General features: G+C 36.7%; 1 protein-coding gene across 1 annotated transcript in view; it reads left to right on the forward strand.

Moving 5' to 3' along the window:
* The window catches only part of tmem8b (transmembrane protein 8B), a 136,169-nt gene that overhangs the window by 21,998 nt on the left and 89,756 nt on the right, over positions 1-24,415 (forward strand). Inside the window, exon 2 of the mRNA XM_084114135.1 lies at positions 17,560-17,749. Coding sequence (XP_083970261.1) covers positions 17,560-17,749 — 190 coding nt within the window. The remainder of the gene's footprint in view (positions 1-17,559; positions 17,750-24,415) is intronic.

Here is a 24,415-nt window from a genome sequence, read left to right on the forward strand (position 1 = left end):
AGTTCTAAGAACAGCATAGCCAAGCAATCAATGGATGTTATCTCATATGCACACTTAGACATGGCCTTTTATGGCAGTAAATAAAGCACACCTGACTCATTGTCATGTGGAATAAACACATTTCATAAACTAAAAGAATAAAATGTTTCAAATGTTTTTTTGTTAAATAACCCGAGTAAGTTAAAGTTAAAACTATTCAACCTGACTGAATCGACCTAAATACAATAGTGTGCACCAACAAAAATATTTTTTAGACAAATCGGATCAGGTAGAAATAGTTCTTTATTCTTTGCTTATGACAATTTGTGTGGTTTCACTAATTACCAATTATATTTATAGTCTCTTTTGGTTTTATTAGTCAGACTAACATCTGACTAGACAGCTGACTTTTATATGAAATAAAAATACATGTACCAGCACTAGAGAATTTCTGTCTCTAGACAACATCTGGTCTGTTTAGGGTTTGATATAGTATACTACGTTTTATTTGGGTCAAGCAATCCATCCTGAAAGTTTCCAATTCGGGTGTCTAGCAGTGGTGCAAAAAAATCAATTGCTTTTTTTAAAGAAGTCAATTCCACCATCCATTTCAGGATATTTGTTGATAATTGAATGGCCATGGACTATTTCCCCACCAAATGGAGGAAGCACTCACCACTTAGTAACCATATAGAGAAGGACAGTCCGTTTGGTTTCTTGTCCATAAAAGCAGATATGCCTGTGTTGCATAAGGATATATTAAACCATAGCAACATATTACAGAAGAGACCCAGCACAGAGACAGCACTGAGTCTTATTTTATGCAATGCGTCTTAGACCACTAAAAGTTAAACTACAGTGATTTTTTTTTTTTTCTACACCACCAAGTCTGGACAGGTTTGACCTTTTTTTAATCTATTCTAAAGGCTCAAATGTGTAGAATGAAACAGTAATAAACAAAAAAATCTGTTTATTTACAAAACCACATTTTTATTACTTTTATTACTTGTCTCACTTGTAATTTATTTTATTTTTATTTATTTTTTTGCTGGGTATGTATATTGACAGATTCATTTGAAGATTAAACAGGTGTACAGTGCCCATCTCCACAAATCAATAGGAGACTGTTAAAAATGCATGATCACATTGATCAATATCAGGAGATGAGAAGAGCTCTCATGCAGGAAGCATCATCAATACCCGAGACTTACCAGTTTAATTCAAGAACATGTACGAGCACAAATCATATAGGGTCACTCATTAGATTCTCATTTACACTAAGCCTTATTGGCATTTCAAACGTAATACAATAGTGCATATGTTTTGCGACCTGGAAGTAAATGCTGTTTGCAAATGATTATGGCTGGCACAATTGTGATTAATGATTATGTCATTGTAACTTATACAAGGCATGCAGATAACCATTCAACATGTAGCAAACCAGCACAAACTCAGATACATGTGCCCACATTTACCAGACTAAGGTATTTGCTTGGTTTTCTTTAAATCAAGTGCATGAAGGGTACTACATGGTATGTGATTTCAGTTCCTCTGCAGATTCAGATGCTCTGAATGGCCACTCCAAGTCTGAGTGCTGTTTCATTGATGCATTACATTTTGTCACCTTCCTAAAATAATTGCCAAAAATGTTTGTTGTTTTTTTGCGTAAATGGCCTATGTCAAGAGTGTGAGCTTTTCAAGATGGCAGCTGCATAAAGAAGAACGAAAATCTACTCAACCTCTGAAGTTATTTTTCAGTTTTTTGTGTTTTCTGAGAAACCTGAAAAAAAAAAATGACTTGGGCAATTATTTTAGGAAGGTGACGATTTTAAAAGCTGCATTTACTTTGGATGCAGGTCAGTTATGAAGACTGTGTCCTGTTTTTTATGTCGGACTTGAGACTTGATTTCTACAGTTGAAATGTGAACTTTTAATTTGACATTTACATGGGTTGTAATTAACAAAGAAAACTGCTTTTATCAGAAGTACATACTGTACAGTATAACGTATTATCTAAAGCCAAATAACAAAAATTGAGTGCAAACTTACCATGCATTGTTTTTAAAATGAAAGATTTTCACTTGTACATTGAGGCCATATTAATTTAGGTTTGGCAGATGGGTGCTCAGTCAGAAGGCTAAACATTAACTGCCTCCACAAATATCAATCTATCCTATAACACTGCTGCGCCATAATTATACGCTCTGAGTGAGCGCTGCACTATTTTTGGGGTGAGCTAATAAGTAGCACATTAGTAATGATCCATTTACTACCAGACAAGCAAATGTTACTGCGCTAATAGTCGTCAGCACGTAGCTGTAATGTAAAGGCGTTTTTAAATGTTATTGCTCTGTTCAGTGCAGAGCAGGTATTTTTATTGTGCTGTAGCATCATCAGTTTTATGACGTCGAGACCAAAAATATGACTAATAGAGGCTCACATATCACAAAATGTATCAATTCAAAAACGCATGCAACTTATGAAAAATAACTGCTGTTGGAATAAATTATTTGAAAGTGTAATTTTATGGCATTCATGAATAACTGATTAAAAGTACCTTAATATTACAAAAAAAAAAAAATCATGGTATTTTTTGAAATACACTACTGTTCAAAACTGTTTCTGATTATCATATTCATTCTAATATGCTGATTTGCTGCTTAAGAAACATTTCTTTATCAGTGTTGAAAACAGTTGTGCTGCTTAACGTTTTTGTGGAAACCATGATGCATTTTTTTTCAGGATTCTTTGATGAATGGAAAATTCAAAAGAACAGCATTTATTTGAAATATAAATCCATTGTAACATAAATGTCTTTGCTGTCACTTTTGATCAATTTAAAAAGATTAAAAAGATTAACTTTTAAACTGTATTGTAGGAATACATACCAACTATATAGTCTGATTTAAACAGAATAGTCTTTCAACAGAAATACAAAGCATTATATGTTGTTCCTTTCAGAGTACGACACGTTTCTCCTCTATTAGACCTGTCATGCCCTTTAAGACTGGAAGTTGTGTGCGTGTAAGTGTCGTGCAAGAGTGTTAGCCCACCAGGGTTGCTCCCTTATTCAACATGTGACATTTGTCATTTTGACATGTGGTGATGCCCTTTGGAATAGTGCCATTTTTACCTTCTAGAAGATCTTCGTATCCTGCTGACCCCCTTCTGCCACCCTGTAAGACACAAACAAACTGCAATGGTTAGGCTCCGTCCCTATTGTATTCACTCGTCCCATGGGTTTCTGCACAGAGAGGTTATGGTAATCCCAAGTTACAGGGACCAGTTGCCTTTTCAAGGTTAGTGTGTGAAGCTGGGCATGTCACATTTGCTCTTGCAGGCAAGTGTCTGGGTTTATCGAGGACAGGCTGTGGAAACACACTGGAGAGAGAGAATGAGAGACAGAGCGAGGCAAATGCAAGAAAAAGAAAAGACGTTTGTCTTTTGACAAACCATGTGCAGTCTTCAATTCAAGGTCTTGCTAACCATCCTTGGCCTCTTTTCATTTGCCTTAACCTTAAAAGACTGCATAATAATGAACAATTAAATAGGCTGCTATTCACACATGACATTATCTCTGAGATTTGCTGTGACCATGAAAAGAACTTTAATTACGAGCTGTTTTTTTTTGTTTTTTTTTACCTCTCCAGAATCTTTTTTTTTTTTTTAATTCATGGGTCTCTGAAAGGATGTGAAATGGATGATCATACTGCTTAAATTCATACTAATCTCTCAAATGTATCTATTCTGTTATTTTTCTTCTTTTTCTTACAAGCACACATTGTTCAGTTTGGATCAATGAAACCACTGCGCGTTAAGCCAGAGGAGTCATTGATACATTAAGGAAATAATGGCTGAAGAGTTGTTAACAGCGGTTAGTTATATCACACTTCACCCAGATGCTAAGAAGCTAATTTTAGGTGATTAATCAATTCAGAGAGCATAGAAATGTAATTAGGAGTCTCTTTTGTTTTAAGAGGACGACCTTGTGATAAAAGTTTACAGGCAACCCAGTCTCAGGGGACGGTATTAGACTTTACACATCTAATCTTGAGCAAAGTCATGTTTTATAAAGGTTTGTGTATGTGTAAGTGTGTGTGTTTTAATTAAATAAATTATATGCCAATTAATAAACTAAATTAATCACATGTAAAATTTATTTCTGACCGTTCACACAGAACACATTTTATTCCACTGCACAGCTTTTCCATTGTTTTTCTTTGTAAACATGCGCTAGAAGGATATGTTTGTGCGTTTTGCGCTCGTGTCTTTAACAACGCCTCGTGCTTGACACACTGTTCTAAAAATGTGGCGCTCAAGTTAAAACAAGTTCAACTTGTTTTTTAAATGCTTTTTTCGTTCCACTGATCTGCGTCTCATGTTTTTAACAGCAAAAACGCGTTCTGTGTGTTACATTACATTATTTTGGCATGTGAAAGTATATAATGTAGCTATTCAGTTGCATATTTAATAGGCTGAATAGATTACAAAAGTTTTACTTGTATCGGCACAATCATTTTTTTATTGACTTTAATTAATCACATTGGAAATCGGATTTTGCTTGGTATGATAATATCGATCAACCTACACTTCGAATGTATTGATATATTAGAACATAAGACATCTTTTATTCAATATATGTATTGAAATTGATTTACTGTTTTTGCAATTGCATGATGATGCAGCCTGTTTAAATGCTGTTACATGATTTGTTTTGAGATTGTTTGGGTTTGTTTTGTAGGGACAGTATTATCTTTTTGGTGCATGTCTTAAAAAATGTCTTTTAAAGTCTTAAATTTGGTTTTAAAACCTTAAACTTTAAATTGCCCCAAATAAGTCTTGTTTACGTCCCTGATATGTTCCTTCTCAAGGGGCCCTAAAATTTGTCATATTGACATAATAAAGAACAGCATGTCTTTTCAGGGTGTACGCATATTCTTTTCCTCATCACACACCTTATTAGCAGTGTCCATTTTTTTCTCCATTGTATGTTGATAGTAGGATTTGTTTTTCCTTTCTGAGGTCTTAGCTTGATGAGTGCTGAGATAAGTATTAAGAGAGAGAGAGAGAGAGAGACAAAGACGGAGACAGAGAGAGTTTGGCAGGCCTGTTTGTTTGCCCTTGCTCGAGCCAAGCCTGGTGTTTACAGCCACTGCTGATCCACTCCACAGCACTGCATAGATGAGCGATATGAGACTCATTAGCCCTGATTGCATTTATCCACTTCTGTGCTCCACTGACCGGTGACAGCTGAGGCGGGTGATTGATAGAAATACAACAGGGGTCAAATGCAGAGAAATTAGACCCTGTTGAGTGAAGGATTTAAGTATTTTGTCGGTACATATTGTGTGGCTGCTGAACTGTGTTTGTTTGCAGAATCTTTTGTGTAATTCTTCTTAAAGTAGTCCTTAATTTCAACATGAAATCAAAATCCACCCTATTTGCTTAGTACTTGCTGCTGTGCATAATTCATCAGTGCTTGTTATTCTGAAGAAGAAAACATTTGTAATCTTTCATCAAAATGAATGAACTTGCTAAATTACATTTATTTTCCTCCTTGAATGTACGGTTTAATTTGGATATCCTCGTCACATTATACAGAGGTGAAATGGGTTGTGAATGTAGTTTCACAATGACTTTCACTAAATTGTTGTTTCTGTTGATTTTCTGTTGATCATAGCAAAAGTTATTTTTTTTTTTTTTGTTAAGTTTTTTTTTTTTTTAAAGTTTGTGTTTAAGTACCATTCGAAAGTTGGTATAATTTAAATATATATATATATATATATATATATATATATATATATATATATATATATACAGCAATGATGCATTTAATTAATCAAGAGTGACAGTAAAGACATTTATGCCACAAAAGATTTCTATTTCAAACAAATGCTGTTCTTTTGAACTTTCTATTCATCAAAGAATCCTGATAAAATGTAGCATGGTTTCCACAAACATTAATAAGAAATGTTTCTTGAGCAGCAAATCAGCATATTAGAATGATTTCTGAAGGAACATGTGACACTGAAGACTGAAGAGTAATGATGCTGGAAATTCAGCTTTACACAGGAATAAATCACATTTTAAAATGTATTAACTATTAGAGCAAACAGTTATTTAAAATTGTAATAATATTTCACAATATTACTGCATATAAATAAATGCAGCCTTGGTGAGCATAAGAGATTTCTTTTAAAAACATTTAAAAAATCTTACCTACCCCAAAGCTTTGAACGATAGTGTAGCTTGTGCATTGTGTTGTTTAATTTGACTCTGTTTATCTTAATGCTTTTTTTTTCTTCTTAAAAGTCTTTGTGCAAATGTATCTCTAACAACAACTTCTCCTGCCTAACAGTTGGCAAAAGTAATGCTGTATGAAACTCAATTAAAACTCGCGATGCGTATTGCATTATCTTGCAAACGCTGCTGCAATACCTCGTGACTTTCAACCATCTTGACGACGCTCCAGTATTCAAGCTCTGGGCTGGAAACACATCCTTTCATGTCAGTCTGGATCAGTCATCGCTGCATGTGGAACCTCGGCTGAATGTTGTTATGTCAGGCTGAATGTAAAGGGCAAGTGACAGAGCCGTGGTAAAGAGCTCCAAGGCAGCAGTCTGCGCTTTTATCAGGCATAGAGACCCAGAAACATGCGTGGAAGGAGAAAAGAACTGCACTCTGCTCGCTGCCATTAATTATGGAGCAGACAGCAATGGTGTGCACAGACAGACTGTGTTTTATGCAGGTAGAATGAGTTGTCAGTCTCAGGGCGGCACATTACCGAAACCCTGGGCTGCACTGGCAATTCCCAAGATTTTATAAAAAAGCACTTTCCATTTACTTTAACAAGGAGGTTATATAGCAAGTCGAAAATTGCTGTCGAGGTGCAAAGTATCAGGACTGCATGATCAGGGTTCACCAAGGGCAATGTGACTGATGCTTATGGGATGGCTTTCACTGCTCTCTCTCACCTTGTGTTCTCTCTGGCACATACTCTCATTTGGCCTTTAACGAGAGTCTGCGCACTTTTGAAAGTGCATGCCGGTCTTCAACATGATAGCCTCCTATTTGACATCTGCTACCTTTTTTAGCAGATGTCAAATCATGACATTGATCATGTAGGTGACCTGAGTCTGACAATTTATTATTGACTAATTTTTTCCTGAGAGAAACGTGCATTATATCCCAGCAGGCTTTTTCTTTTGACTGCGCACACACACACACATACACACACACACACACACACACACACACACACACACACACACACACACACACACACACACACACACACACACACACACACACACACACACACACACACACACACACAGTATGACAGTATGTACACAAATAAACCTTTTTGTTAGATGTGATTAATCACAATTAATAGATTTGACAGCTCTATTATTTTCATTTTATTTACTAGTTTTATATTTGCAAAAGTTTTTCTTTTTGTTTTAGGCCTGCCTTGCTTTATTACAGAAGCCAGAGTCATGTGCGTAATGATTGCAGTCTGCTTAAATGGCGTTTGTTGTATAAAATTGGGTTGATTAAAATAAAATTTCTTAAATTTCAGGGTTTACAATTAATTCAGTGAGATTTTTTTTTCATTCTAGACCTACTAAATTGTCTATTGTAGTCAAATAGGAAAAGTAACACAAAACAGTAAACTAAAACAAAAATCTATGCATATATCATATCGACATTTGAATCAAATTGCGAGGTACCAAAAGATTCCAACCCCTTATGTATGTTTACACCTGCAAGATTCTTTTTAATACATTTAAAATTAGTTTTTCACTAAATCTGATGCCTGGTTCCAATTGAAGCACATATTATTTATTGTGATCAGTCTCAAAATGTAGATATCATCTAATATTAGCCAATATATTAATTACTGGCTTCAAAATATAAATATTTATATTACAGTTTTTCTCGATTGCTTAAACACTATAACCAGGCTTTTGAACTAAAATTTCAAAACCATAATGCCATTTATCAAAAAGCACACCCATTTCACTAAACTATAAACACTGTTCCCTGTTTTGACACATGAGTCAGATTTGTTGAACTGTCACTGCAAAACTCTACACACAAATCCCTTCATTTCTCATTGCCTACACCATGTTGTCATGTATAAAGCACTAGCATTCAATATTGTTCACTCAAGTCAGCACAGCTTCAGCTCAGTTAGCACACTATTACCCAGGTGGAAACACTAAGAGTCAAAATTGAACACACATCAATCAGAACCTTCAATAGATATATAAAAGGGCCCAAATCAGTTTATTGAGTTTTGGAACAATGGATCCAGAAAGACATGAAGGAAGAGATCGAGGAGGGATAAGGAGGAGGAGGAAGAGGAGGAAGAGGAGGAAGAGGAGGAGGAGGAGGAGGAGGAGGAGGAAGGGCAAGGGCAAGGGCAAGGGCAAGGGCAAGGGCAAGGGCAAGGGCAAGGGCAAGAAGACAAGCAGTCTCAGATGAAATTCAAGCCACTCTTGTTGCCCATGTCTTTATCAATGGTATGTTTATGAGGGAGGCTGGGCTATGAGTAAGGACAAATTTGAGTCGCTTTACCGTCGCCTCGAGAACCTTCAGGGAGGTGTGGTGGCAAACAAAATTCTATCACTGAATAAAAACAAACATTTCCAATAGCCTTTGATGAGGTGTATTTTCTTGCAAGAAAAGGCCAGCAGTCGTACAGTCACACAGAGTGGCTGCAGAGTGTGACAGTGAAGGGAGGGCATCCTTCATCCTTTATAGTCCTGACTCCAGAATGTTATCTTTCTAGGCAAATGATGGTATTTCAACCATATGTGGAACATTCTAAGACGTGTTCATCATATTCTATCCTTGAGTGGAGACCCTCCTGTCACGACCAACACTCTTTATCATTCCAATACAATTCCATATTAGAATAAGGTTTGTGTGTGCTCTTTTACTGTCATATGATGGTCACACACATCTTACAGTAAGTAAATATAAAAATAAATAAAAAATTAGAGGAGAGAAAAAAAGGGAAAAAAAGAGTTTTTTTTTTTTTTTTGCATTGTACTGTGTACATGAATGAATAAACATCTGCCAATGTATCCATTGGTTGTGTCTTTTGTGTTCATCATGTGAAAAGGTTTGTGAGGGGGGGGGGGACCACAAGCAACATAACTTACCAGTTTTGGAAATGTTGTTTTGAATTTATTGCAGCAGTGTTTAAGACTATGTTGTAGTGTGTGTGATTTTGAGGGCTTGTGTGTCTTGTCTGAGGGCAAAGTTTGGTTTTTCAGCAAGAGTGAATGGTTTTGAGTGTAGAGCTTCATTTTGACCTGAAAATAGGATGTTTGGGGAATTGGGTGAGACGTTATGGATTTGTGTTTACAGTTTTGAGAATACGAGGCATAGTTTCAAGAAATGTGTTTAAGCAATCGAGAAAAACTGTAAGTCCAAAATTTCCATATCGTTTTTTTGTAGATACTTTACAGCATCGAATGAATTGTAAGTATATTTGTTATCAACATTTCTTTCTTTTCGTCTGCCACATTGGATAGTTTTACTGATCTTCTCACAGTGAATTATGGTGTAGCATTCTGCACGAAGGATACATGCTGCTTTAGAATTTGGATAAAACATTTTGAGCTCTGATGTCTTAAAATTCAGCCTCTGTTGGCAGCTTTGGAGCAGAGCAAGTGTCTCACTGTTTCTGCCAGGTCAAGAACTGGCACTTAAAATTGATCTCTCACATTGGTGGCCTGCGGCCGTCTTCTTTTGATCAGTGTCTTGAAATATCTCCTTTATGTCCAACCACGGGCTAAAATAGCAACAATGTGTCATCATGATGTATGGGGGTGCTAATTCACAGCTATTAAAACATTTCAAGTAGGGCGATTTCACACAGGCAGAGTTTTGAGGCCTAAGCTTGTGGTATTTTCTTAACTACCCCCCCTCCGGGATGTGCTGAAATACTAGCGGCCTAGGTAATGATGTTGCCAGAGCAGATTACACCAGGCTTTGCTTAGAGTGTCTCTGTGAGCATCTCTTTGAAGGTTGTAATCCGTGGATTTGGGCACGGATGTGGGAGATGAACGGAGAGAACGTAAATCGAACTCCGAGAAGAGCATCTACCAGGTCAACCTGCCTTGAGAGCTTAGTCTGGGAGATGCAGACATTGCTTGAAGGATGCCAGCTTGCTACCCACAAATGTGCATATTTGTTTGATGCAATTTATAAATCTGATTACCTAAAGCCTGAAGCAAGAGCAATTTTGCTGGTGGTTAGTGCTGGTGTTATTTTTTGGCAACATGCTTGAACTGCACAGGGAGCTGCAGAGTTTGTGGCTTCTGTCAAAACATTCTATATTTTATCTAGAATCATTGAGGTCTTCATTTATCTTCATGTGCTGCATGTTGAGTTGGTTATTGTAAGGCAATTCCTGTACACACTATGGTAAATATTCAATATTTTGATCAACCGTTTCTGATTTACAAATGCAGAAACGTTGGGACATTTTGTAAAATGCAATAAAATCAAGAATGTTTTCACTGCACAAAATTGTATTTTGTAAAAAACTAAAAAAAAATTCTTCATTTTTTCATTGATTTTGATGGCTGCAACACACTCCAAAAAAGTTGAGGCAACTACTAATTGCAGTTTTGCAAGTGGATTTTTTTTGCCCAATCTCCCCTGATAAAATACAGCTGCTCAACAGTCCATGGTCGTCGTTGTCTGATTCTCCTTTTCTTGATGGGCCATACGTTTTCAATAAGAGACAGATCTGGACTGCAGGCAGGACAGTTAAGCACATCCCTTCTACGGTGTAGACTAGAGTGTCTATGAAACCACATGTAGCACATGCAGAATGAAGCCTTGCATTGTCTTGCTTCCCATGAAAGATGTTCTTGGGAAGATCAAGATCAAGATATTTATGCCATTAAATGTCTCTGTAATCCCAATAAACGCATACCCATCAATGGCACCTTCACACATATATGAGTCACCCATGCCTTTTGCACTGATACACTTCTATATCATGACAGTTGTTTGCTTTTGTACCTTTCGCTGATAATGTCGCCGAGAACTCAATGTCGTTTTTGCTGAAACGTGGACTCATCTGACCGCAGCACTCGGCATAGAACAGTTGTATAGCTTTCTCCTTGCGTAACAGAGATTCAAGTTGCATTTTTTGATGTAGCGGCAGACTGCAATGTGGATATATTTAACAAAGTAGCATGATGGTTTCACATGCAATGCCATCTGAGGGCTCAAAGGTCACATACATACAACTGAGGTTTCCTGCCTTGCCTTACATATACTGAGATTTCTCTGGAATCCCTGAATCTTTTTACAGTATTATGTATGGTAGATGGAGAAAGACCTTTTTTTGTTTTTTGCAATCTTGCATTAGAAATGTGATTTTTGTTTGACAATTCTCTCATGATATTTGGTACAAAGTGATGAGCCATGACTCACCTTGCTTGCAAATACTGACATGCTCCTTTTACACTCAATCACAATACCCTCACCTGTTATGCCTATCAATGCACCTGCTAATAGTGGACTGTTTCAAAACAGTCACATGATCCTTCAGAAATCATTCTGATATGCTGATTTGCAGCTCAAGAAATATTCCATATTATTATCAATGTTGAAAACAATTAATGTTTTGGTGGAAGCCATAATATATACTGTATAGGTTCAGGATTCTTTGATGAATAGAAATAACAGCATTTATTTGAAATATAGTTCTTTTGTGGCATTATAAATGTTATTAATGTTACTTTGGACCAGTTTAATGCCTCCTTGCTGAATAAAATAATTTTTCACTAAATCAAAAATCTTACTGACTCGACCATCATGGCCACGAATTGAAACAAATTGAGAACTGATTTGCAAATTAATGTTTTTCGCAGTTCACCACAATAATGTATCCACTCTGCTGTAAAATAGCTCTGACTTCAGTCACTCCATATGTGGCTGTAGCTAAAAAGGGGCATGTGTCAGTTGTACTTAGAACATCTTTACATACTTCTCTTTGCATACATAAATCATATTTCTCTTTCTGTATCTGTATGCTTTTCAACTTTTGGCCCTCCATTACACATGCACATCGTTTATGCTCCCTTGAAACACTTTCTCCCCATCCAGTCTCTGTGCTCTTGCTAAAAGCAACATAGGCAGTACTGCGGATTCGGGGATTGGATGACTTTCTCTCTGGAGATATGATCCGATGGTAATTTTATGATGCACATGTCACAAGTCATCTCTTCATCACAGCATTCCAGCATGATGAAAACTGACGGAACAGCTTCTGCCTTGATATGCTACTCAAGAGATGGAGGAAATTAACGCACCAAAACTGTATAACCTTGGCGAGAAGAATGATGTAGATGCACAAATATAGTAGCCTGTCTATGTGTGAATGTGTGTGCCTGCTAACAGCTCGGTTTCTTCTGGATTCGTTCCCAGTGTTCTTGTCCTAAGAAGGCATTTGAGGATTTTTTGAGAACTCCACAAGCTTTCTGTAAAACTCCCCTGCTGCAAGGACACGCTCCCTCCATACTAGCACAAATCCTCCCTCATGTCTGCAGAGACCACCTCCACTCATGTAGTGGAGCTTCTGGGAGAAACACTAATGGTTGTAGTAGGCATATGTGCGGGGAGTTTTCAGAATGGTGTGGTAAATTGATTATACCCTTCAGTTTTGTGAGGGAGAGACCAGGTGTGACTGAGAATGAGCATGAAACTTTTTTTTTTTTTTCAAGATTGATTGAGTTTAGTTTAATAACATTGATTTATATTTTAATATAAATATTTTATAGTAACATTATAATATTTTTTTTTTTAACTTTTTTAAATGTTTTCCCCCCAATGTGTTTATCTGCCACAATAATGTATTTGAATTATTTTCATATCAAGACTTTTCTCAGTAAATGTTTTGTTGAATATCTATGGTAGGGTTTTCTGATGATCAGTAATATATATAAGAGCTGTCTATGAGCCAATAGAGCCAATATTATTTATTTACCATATGGAGAATTATCTAACATAAATAATAAACTATAAATCCTGTTAAAATCAGCTGTTAAAGAATATAGATATTCACACATGTAATTAACTTATTGCTGAATGTGCAGTCAACTTGATCTCGAGTGTTCACGGACCAGCTTTGTTCAATATGGTGGACAGCTTATGTGTCGCGCTCCATTGGAACCATGTCTAAGGTGGTATGCATGTATACATATCTATAGGTTCTGACACAAAGGTATAGATCTTTGCTGAAAGGCCTTCATATTTTAGACAAAGCAAATTCTCCAGACTCCAGAATGTTTTTCATGAATGTGTGCCTGTGTTTTGGAGCAGACATGCCGTACAAGCAATCTGACCTCAATATCTCTGCGCCTTGTGTGTGTAGAAACAATGACAGTGGGGAATATGGGTCTCTACATATGTGAGAGAGAGACATCATTAATTATTGATTCCCATCACTGCAGGAGAGGTAACGTGACTGCAAGAAAAAAACGATATTAATTTTAATGCTCCTCAATCTGAAGCTTAGATTGAAAGACGGGAACCTGTATTGAGCGGCAGTAAACTTTGTTGTGTGGGGAATATTGACATGAAATGTAATAAAAGGGTTTGTGATTTATTACTCGTCTGGTCCATTGCGAATCATGGCCTGTGCAGTGGCAAAAAGATAAAAGACACACGGAAACATGCGATAGTCTCTCCGTTCTCCAAAAACACATGCTTTTTTTATTGTTTCCTTTTAATTAGTCCCCATTATAGTTAATACTGATTAGAAACAGTGAGATGCCAGGAATAAAAGTTGTTAAAGCAGGATTTGTTCTCTGTGAGAACAGCAAGAGCGAGATGTATTCTGGAGGGACAGAATTACTTAGAATTAGAATATGACATGTTTTCATCCACATGCTAGTCACTCCTCATGCATTACAAGCTGAATGTGTTTCTGTTGATATAAACGTGTATTCAGTGAAAATAAAATCTCTATTATGAATGAAAACAAAACAATGTTAAGTTTCAAATGATGATGACCCCTCTTTAAAACTGATGCAATGCTAGTCTCAGGCTGAATCATTTTGCAATGGATAAATATTGTTTCCCCTTAATATACTGAAGGGGAAATTCACTAAAAATGAATCACGCCTGCTGATAGCGTTGTTTATTTGCAGTGGTTTAAAAAAATGAAAATTATGACATAATTTACTAACCCTCAGGTCATTCCAAGCCTGTGTGACTTTCTATCTTCTGTGGCACATAACAGAAGATATTTAGAAGAATGTTTTTGGTTATCATTGACTTCCATTATATTGACTAGCATTCTTTTTTTCCCCCAGAAGAAACAGGCTTGGAATGATGTTGAGAGTGTTTATTGTTTGGGTGGGTTTTTTTTTTTTTTTTTTACTGGTTACCGTGAGGCATAGTAACGCAGTGTAAATTTCAACAGGCAAATAGCATTGATTTTTATTTATTTATAAGGCTCAGTCTTTAAAGTCAGCATTAAACGGAAGTGGTGGTAGTTATTTCTTCCCTATTGTGATGTATATCCAAGTGATTTTGTCCATGGGGAACTAATGGGACGTTGGATCATTGTGGTTGGCTATTGTTGTGAGTGACAGGTTGATCCCGCCTTCATGCCAGTGAAGACATCTTCAGAGAAGAGAAGAGATGTCGCTGCAAGAGGGAGGGAAGTTATTTTTATGAAATATTTTGAGGCCTATGGATTAAAAAATAATAGTGATGTACATGGATAAATCATTTGTAGTAAATACTGCAATATACCATAAAAAACAAATGAGAATTGTCCCTTTTGATTTCATGGTGACTTTAATTCTAATTTATAAGAAGGAATGCTTGTGTTGAATAGAACACTGTTTGAAGATAAATACACAAGCCATAGCCCAATACTGCATAGATTTCACCTGTTTAAGCTGTTTGTGGTTGGTTAAACTTGAGATGTTCATTGAATTCACCCCTCAGTGTACAGGTGTAATTTCTCAACCCTAGTATCCTGCTGGATATCATTGGCTTGGTTTGTCAAGACAAGAGGCCATACATTTTAACACATCTGCAATTCATCAGCCCATGTAACAGTCAAACCACATGACATTGCCTCTGCTTCTGATTGACATCAGGGGTAATCAGCCTGTCCACTTCTGACTGGACCTCCGGTATGGTTTCTATCTGACAGAAATGCTTGTTTGAGAAAGTAAATCTCTCTTGTGAATGCATTTTGAACTTACAGTTTAAATTTTCGGTATAATTTTCAGGGTTTTTTTATTTTTATTGTACAATCATTGAATAATGTTGCACCTTAGATGCTAGTGAGGCAGTTGTTATAAATGTTAAATTTTAGCCCAGGATGGACATTGTTGCAGTTCATACGGTACCAAATGATGTGGGTCCATCTGCTATATTTCACTCAGTAATTTTATTCGCACTGTAAGTGATTGCGCGTGAAGCCCATCAGTGGGATGTGCTCTGCTGTCTGAGCTAACAGATGAAGAGGCCATATTGGCGTCATACCTCTGAGAGTCCATCAGCTTAATAAAAGTGTCAAGGCAGTTGATTTGTTATGTCTGTTAATAACAGAAGCAAAGGGTTCGACGGGAAAGAGATTAAACAGACGGCTAGAACTGACATACAGGTGCTGTCATTTGTCTTCGCTCATCCAGCTTGCCTGTCTTATGCATTTCTTCTAATTTTCTCTGTATGTCACACACAAGCTCAAATCTCCAGAGATATTTACACTGCAGTGCTGCTCCTGAGCTTTGAGTTTGTGCATTTCAGATCTCCTCAGTCAGGGAGATTTAGGTTGTGCTGTCTATGTTGCCCGACTGAACCTGAACAAAGTATTGAGAGTGACTACTGCATTTATTTTTAATTCCCTACATTATTTTTCTGAAAGTGTATTACAGTGGTGGTGGGGAAGCTACTTTAAAATGCTACTCATAATTTAAAAATACCTAAAGCTACTCAGAATCAAATTTATTCTATTTTTATTGTGTAATTTAATTTAAATGGGGTTTTAAATGAACAAATCCTGACTAGGGATATATATATATATATATATATATATATATATATATATATATATATATATATATATATATATATATATATAATGTAACCCTTAGAGTGTCTACAGTGCCTAACAGATTATTGTTTTGTGTTTATAACTTATAATTTTTGCATTGGTATTTAGTATCTTTAGCATCTGATTTTACTTTTAAATTTATTTTAAATAAGCATACAAGTATACCAGTAAATGCATTCAATACAATAACTATTCACAATGTAGATATCAGCCATTTGTTCACTTTAAACTAATATTTTTTGGTTTAAATCAAGAATTTACATGGTTGCACCTATCAGTTGTGCCACCTGACAACATTAATAATGACTGGGAATATTAAATTAAAATATTAAAAATGCATTGAAGATAATTGTAACGAGGTTAGATGTTATGGGAAGAAGGAGGCGGGAACCGGCAAATAATTAACAGCTTTAATAATAAAACAAACAAGTACAAAACAAAAGTAAAAGACAGCAGCCCCTCACGGATGACTGCTGTCACATAAAATAAAACAAACATGAAATAAAATAGTCCAGGCCTGGTCTCTCTCGTCCTTCACTGTCATCGTTCCTCCTTTTATGCTTCCGCTCCTCCGTGAGAGATACGAGACCTGTGCGTCGCGCAGGTGTTGCTCATTATCAATCTCGGCCTCGCCCTGCTTGCCACAATAATATAAGGTGTGACCCATGTTTCTTTACTTGATATGATAGTGGCATGTTACATTATTTTAAAATGATCATGAAAATAATTTAAAGTGTAAAACATATTTAACTTAAAACTAAAATTTGAGAACAATAATTAAATAAGACAATCTTTGCTCAAATGTATTATTTATTTAGCTTTATTTAGCTTAAATAATGTTTTTTAATTTTTTTTTATTTCATATAGAGACATTCATTGCAGTTGCACCAATTGACTTCCTGTTGTGTCACCTGACTTTTGCAACTAATTTTACATTGAACAGGCTTCTACTTGGATGCCTGTATTAACATTTGCCTATGCTAGGAAGTTCATATACAGAATATTTAAATAAAATTAAGTTTATGATAAAATAGCATTTTCCTAGTTTTGCATTGGTCATACCCACCTGCCATAGAAAGTCTTCCAACCTAAACATACTTGAAAGTAGCTATTTTTATCAGTATTTGAGAGAGATCTACAAACCCATTAGGCTCTCTGATGATGGAGCCATAGGAAGCCACGACTCATTAAGGCAGATTGCAAATGTCATTTTGCTGCTTCCTCTCTGGCCTTGTATTGAAGGATAGCAACGAAATTAATTTTGCATAGAGTCTCGGTTTTTGAATCAAAGCCAAAGCACGCATGACCCACGGCAAGTTTGATTAAATCACTGGTGGGGCTTTTAGAAGGAAGGTCAACCAAACCGCATTAAGACTGATTCCTCCAACCCTCTTCCCACCCAACTTCTCCCTCATCCAGCCCATTGCCATCTTTCATCTAAATAACTCTCTCCTTGTTCCATTCCTTAGATTGCCTGTTTGTAACTGACTATTTCACCCGGACGCCTCGCAAGCTCAATGCCTACCGCTCTTTTGCCAGCGTGGAGCTGTTCCACTTCAACGTGCCTGAAGACACCGTGGTGGCTGTTTGGAACCTTATCACCTTCAAGGAGCAAGGGGGCACCTTCGGAGACAGCTGCCCAGACCGCAACGTGACAGTGTGAGTTGGCTAATCTTCCAGGTTACATTCATTTAGGGGTGGGGGCAGACAAGGACAACAATGTGATGAGGTCAGATATGTCCAAGCAGCATTTCAAATGAGAGAAAGGGATATGTAAAAGCCAAATGTCACATGCATGATTATAATGACCTTTCTGATGCTGAAGTATTCTCTGTTTGCCCTGATAAAATAATCCAACTCCAAGAATCATTTCACAGATCCTGATCATTTTCTGTGCTCCATAAAAAAAGTGTGCATTTATCAAGTGTGGTGCCGGCAGATTTCACATCCTAACTACACACTGGAGATCCATAAGCATAAAATTCCAAGTGACAGATAAGATTTAAAATCCAAATCTTCACATTTTTACTAATTTTCACAGGGTCACATTCAGTAGAATTGCTTTAAGAGTTCTAATCCGTATTAAATGGCCTCTAAAATTAGGATGGCCCTACTTTTATTAGTCATAAAAGACATTGAGTCCTTTGGTTCTCAGTTCAAGGTTATAAAACAAAACAAAAAAAGGGCCATTTTTGCTTTGATGAGGGTATGAGATAAAAATAATTCAAACTAATTTGAAAAATAATATTCCGGGTTCAGGACAAGTTAAGCTCAGTCCACAGCATTTGTGGCACGATGTTGATTACCGTGAATTTTTTTTGTGACTGTGAAGTTGTGTAATTTTATTAATGCACTTAAGTTAATTATTTTAACACTTTGTATTGTTTATAAAGATGTTTTTTTTTTTTTTACTGTTGTTTTAAGGCTTTTAGGGGTTATGTTATCGAGCAACAAAGTTTGTAAAATTAGATATAACTTTACACAGAAAAGGTTAGTAAGTGATTTTCACACTAAAATCCTTTGTCTTGTGGCTATACTATCGAAAAAGTGGATATTTTAATGCCTACTGACTCGCTACATTTGCTTCCATTTTAAGTGCCTCACTGTAGCCCAGGTTTGTAAAAGAAACTGATGGACAAAATGAACGTTATACTGTCGATTGATCTTGTATTGAAACCGGAATATCCCGGAAAACCGAAACCCTGCCACATTTTCACGCTTCCTAGACACAAATGAAGCCAGAAATTAAATGTGAAACACTCACTCTTTTACATATTCCTCCATTGAAGAAAAAGTTACTTCATAAGGTGTACTTTTAGCCTTTATTTTTCTCTGTCCAATTCTTTCAAGTCATCCTTGAATGATCCCAGTGCACTTTCATAGCCAGCACACGGTGTGCTATAACACAAGAGCTGTTGTTAAAGTTAGTCTTGGCCCTGAGGTAATAAAAAATGGAGAATATTATTCACTGAATACTCAGGTCTTCAAATCCCAGTACACTGGCTGTCATTAAAGTTCCATCAAAACACTGACCTTGTTATTGCCTGTCACTGAATGTAGATAAGTGGTGAGGAAGGAACTCCTGGCTGTCTTTAATGTGTGACATAATAAAGAGGAGGATAGATTGTCCTTGAGTCAATCTTCCAGGACTGGTTTCTTCTGACAGATATCCGCATCACAGATGTTTGCTATTTATGCATTCAGCATGCATTAAAATTAGAACATTAGCGTATGTTTAATTTGCTTGACGCTGCTACTTCTTTGACCTTATAATTGACATTAAAAGTAACATTAATTAAGCTCAGGTTATGATGTTTTAAAAGCACTTCCTCCATGTATGCTCTTTGGCTCTTTTATTTCTTTGATGGCAGATTTCTTTCAGACTGCACATATAGAAGAACCCACTCATGTCTCCAAGGGTATATATAACATTGTGAAAAAACCTCTCTGGTAGCCTCCAGGGAAAGCTACATAAAAAAGTTGCGGTATAAACAGTGATCTCTGTGTTAACTTTTGGAATGACATATTTTAAACTCATAATTTCAGTCATACCCAGTCAGCTACATAGTGTCGGCCCAGATCCGGCCCACATCCGGGCCTTGTGGAATCCAAGTGTAGCAGATGTGGGCCGGATCTGGGCCGACACTGTGTTGCTGTCTGGGTAACTCCAGGGGAACATATTGCCTTTCATAATTACAGTAAGTATGCCCATGTTCCAGTTTGAGTGATAATGAAATATGTCTTCGGGGCCTATCAAGTACTAAAAATGGCCTGCCTGTGATTAAAAAAAATAAAAAAAAATCCTGCTTTTGACAGAATTGTGATTTATCTTGTAAAGTACTGTATCTATATCACTATATCTTATGATCATTATCTCATGATCAAGTTGACTTTACCCAGCAAAAAAAATAAAATAATAATAATTGCCAAATATCCCAGAAAAGGTTGTTTTTAACCTAGCATTTTTTTGTAGATATAGATATGGATATAGATATAAATATAGAGATGATGGATGTAAATAAAGATATAGAGACAGATGGGTGGATGGATGAATGTAAAGAAAGATGAATATAAATAAGGATTGATAGATGGATATATATAGTTAGGTGAATATTTATGTTTAAATATTTAGATATTTATGAATAAAAGTTGTGTCAGAATTCAAATACTTAGGCATCATAATAGACTCTAAACTAACTTTTAAATCACAGATAAAAAAGGTCTCCAATCGAGTCAAATTTAATATCGCAAATTTCCAGTTCATAAGATCAAACTTGTCACTTCAGGCAGCTAAAATGTTAATGTACAGTATGGTTCTGTCTCACATCACTTACTGTCTTACAACCTGGTCACAGGCAAATAAAACAACGTTAAAATCTTTAGAGTCACTTTATAAACAGACAATTAAAATTGTGGATAAAAAACCATTAAGATATCATCTTTGTGCCATTTTACAAAAGCATAAGCTTTTAAGTTGGGAAAATGGCATTAAGTATTCAAACCTCTGTCTGTTATACAAAATCATCCATGGTCTATCATCTCCTCCACTCAGTCAGTTTGTAAACATCAGAAACACCACACAGAGAGTAACACGAGGGTCGGCCCGAGGAGACTGTGTTGTTCCTCTGCGGAAAAGTGCATTTAGTCAGAGTGCCTTTTCAGTCACAGCAGCACAAGAGTGGAACTCTGTCCCTCAGAACATCAGAGAACTCACCACATACACTCTGTTTAAAAAGCATCTAAAAAACTGGCTCATAACACATCAGACATGTCAGCATTAATAAGAATATGTATCTTCCCTCAACCCAACTTGCTGCCACTTGTGTCTCTGCTGTGTCAATGTGTATAATATTAATTAATTTTTTTTAACATAATGTCTGTATTATAGTAAACTTGTACACTGTATTTATCAACAGGATTTGAAGAGTTATATCTGTTTTACTGCTTTTGATATTTGTATTGTTCACTGTAATCTTCTTATTGTGTTTTTTTAGGTAGACAATTTTAAGATCTGTCCAGGGACAACGGATGAAAAATAGCCTTTTGGCTAATTCTGGTGCATTTGCAGCAATGTTAGTTAATGTACACTGTCCCTGTCAAATAAATAAATTAATTAATTAATTAATAATAGAGATGGATGGATGGATGGATGGATGGATATAGATAATTTTGAGATGGGTAAATATAGAGATGATGAATGGATATAGATATAGAAATGGACGGATGGATATGAATGGATAGAAAGAAAGATGGATAGATATAAGGATTTATAGATGATAGATAGGTGAATAACGGATAGATGGTGGATGGATGGATAAATATAGATAATAAGCAATAAGGTACGAGAGGCTGTGCTGTATCGTGAATAAGTCACGGCTTAAGGGTGTTGTTAGGCACAACGTGAAGTGAAGTACCTTATTGCTTTTATAAAACGGTTACCACACAATATAAATATTCAAAGCAAAAAAATCTGTTTCTATGGAATTTTCATGAAGTAAAATCACTAAAAGCCTTTCGCTGGAAAAAAATAGGCCCTGACCGTGAACAGCAACAGCAGTTACATTATTTCACCTTTAGATGGCGGCAAAGACTGTCTTTATGAGTGAGTCAGTCAGTAGAGAAGACTTTTATAAGGACTGAAACTTTTGAACATGGATAAGCAAGATGCTTAAAGGGAAAACCCCTTAAATGGATAGTTCACTTTGAAATTAAATTTTGGTATGTTTTAGCTTACCTCAAGGGCATCCAAGATGTAGGTGTCTTTGTTTCCGCAGTAGTTTCAATTTTGATATTTTTAGGTCAAACCGTTCTTGTCTGTCAGTCATATAATGCAGGTCTATGGTCACCACCTCAAAGAGCATGCACAGAGAAGTCCAAATTAAACAATTCCCCATCGTAAGTACACACTGATGGCCTAAGACACGAAACGAGCGGTTTGTGTGAGAAAACAGTATCGTTTTATAACGACGTACACACACGAGAGATCACTTCAGGACTAAGCTAGAACGCATGCACACGTCACTTGTCACACACCAGGAAGCGCGCGCGCCCTCAGATCACTTGGACGTGGTTGTGTACAAGAGGTAAAAACGATATAAATACTGTTCGTTTTCTCACACAAACCACTCGTTTCGTGTCTTAGGCCATCAGTGTGTACTTACGATGGGGAATTGTTTAATTTGGACTTCTCTGTGCATGCTCTTTGAGGTGGTGACCATAGACCTGCATTATATGACTGACAGACAAGAACGGTTTGACCTAAAAATATCAAAATTGAAACTACTGCGGAAACAAAGACACCTACATCTTGGATGCCCTTGAGGTAAGCTAAAACATACCAAAATTTAATTTCAAAGTGAACTATCCCTTTAACTGTTAAAAGAACATGGTATCACAGCGGACATTCAAACAATTTTTTTTAATTATGAATATAGGACTGACCTGGAGGAAAATGTTATATCTACTGTAAATGCAGGTAAACTTGCTTACTCAATCTCTCACAATATTCTACTCTATAAGCTTCAATGAACAATATCAATGAGAACAAACATTTGTTTACATTGCAAAGAGTGGTTGGGTGAAACGGTCATAGCCGTGTTTTATCGTGAATAAAACACAGCTATTGACCAATCAGAATCAAGGATTGGAACTAACCGTTTTATTAGGCCTAATAAAGATATAAATATAGAGAGGATGGATGGATATACATTGTAGATATAGAGAGATAGATTAATACATGGGTAGATAGATAGATCAAAATGATTATGAATTTTAGGAATATACACATTATAAAAGGGAACCACACAAAATGATTTTATAAATCATTTTGTGTCTCCATAGATTGCACTGTCTGTGCGTACAGAACATTTACTGCACAAAGTTTTGTCATGAGGCCCCAGGTCGTCTTGCTGTTTTCATAATGAACAAGGCAGGGCTCCATTCTGTCGATTCAGCTGTCAGATAGCAGGCAGGGGGTGCCATAGAGAGATGGTAATTAAAACAGGCTGAACTCAGTGCCGGGGGAGAGATAAAGTGGGAGGATAAGATAAAGAAATGGGAGAAAGCAGGACGACTGGGTCCAGTGGATAAACAGCCCTGTGCTACAGCCCGTAGATCAATATCATGCTGCTGGACAGACCATGACAACTCTAATTGTGGCCCATACAAACCAATAGGCCTAGGCAGAAACAGAGCTCCTGAGGTCTTCCCAGCAGTCCCTTTTCGATGGATCATCCTTCAAACATCAAGCTAAAGCCTTTGGGAAGTCTTCTAATGTGAAACTGACACACCACATCGGATAATCAATGTTCAGCACAAGTTTTTAGGGATAAGTGATGTAATGTTCACTTTCACATTATAATTGAGGTCACAGTTGCAACTCTCCAGTCTGTCTCTGACCTCTTGGCTGAAGCCTGAAGACTTTGCTTTATCTCTCCCTCATCAATAATAAGACAGCGAGTATCATGCACATTAATCATCTTAAGTTCGAATTCATCTCACATGCTCACAAAGGGGCCGTGTAGTCAATGCATGAGGCATGGTAATGCGAGACAGCAAAACTATGATGGAAATCACCTCACCTCAATTAGACTCCAGCACTCAATCCGCATCTCATGCTTGTTTGTTTAGACAAATACAAGAACAGCAAGATTTATGCCATTCATTTGCATAATACTGGATCTAGGGGATGAGATTGTCAACAGACCTAATCAAGACATGAACTAGGAGATGGGTGACAATACACAGACTACATGTCAATTTTTTTCATTTTAAAGGGGTCATATAATGGTACATGCACTTTTACAAGTTGATTGTACTGAAATGTGTGTTGGCAGTGCCTGTACACAACCATCATAAAATGATAAAAATCCATCCAGTGTTTTTTTTAAAAATCTTCTTATATGTTTTCCCCTCTCTCAAATCAAGCCGTTTGATTTTGTGATGTCACAAAATCGACGTCCCTCCCACGATTGTTGATTGACAGCAGCGTTTCAACACAGACCCGCCCTCGCTCGTGAGCGAGCTGTCAATCATAGTCCGCGCGGACCGGCGCGGCCTTTGTTGATACGCTGGAGCACTGTCTATGAGCAGAATGGCATCTAAGCGATTGTGGTGTTCTGTTCTTGGGTGCAATAAGGAACACAGCAGTCATTTTGATGTTCCTAAATCCGCTGAAGACACAGTGGCTGAGTTTTGTTTTCGAAGGGAATATTATTTTGCTAAGAAGCTGCTCCTGAAAAAAGGATCGGTACAAACTATTCGTGTTCCTGCTGCACCTCCAGAAGAAGAAGTGAGTGTAACGTTTTATTAAACTTTATATTCATA

The sequence above is a fragment of the Abramis brama genome (genome assembly GCF_963993115.1).
Source record: "Abramis brama genome assembly, chromosome: 5".
Classification (NCBI taxonomy): domain Eukaryota; kingdom Metazoa; phylum Chordata; class Actinopteri; order Cypriniformes; family Leuciscidae; genus Abramis; species Abramis brama.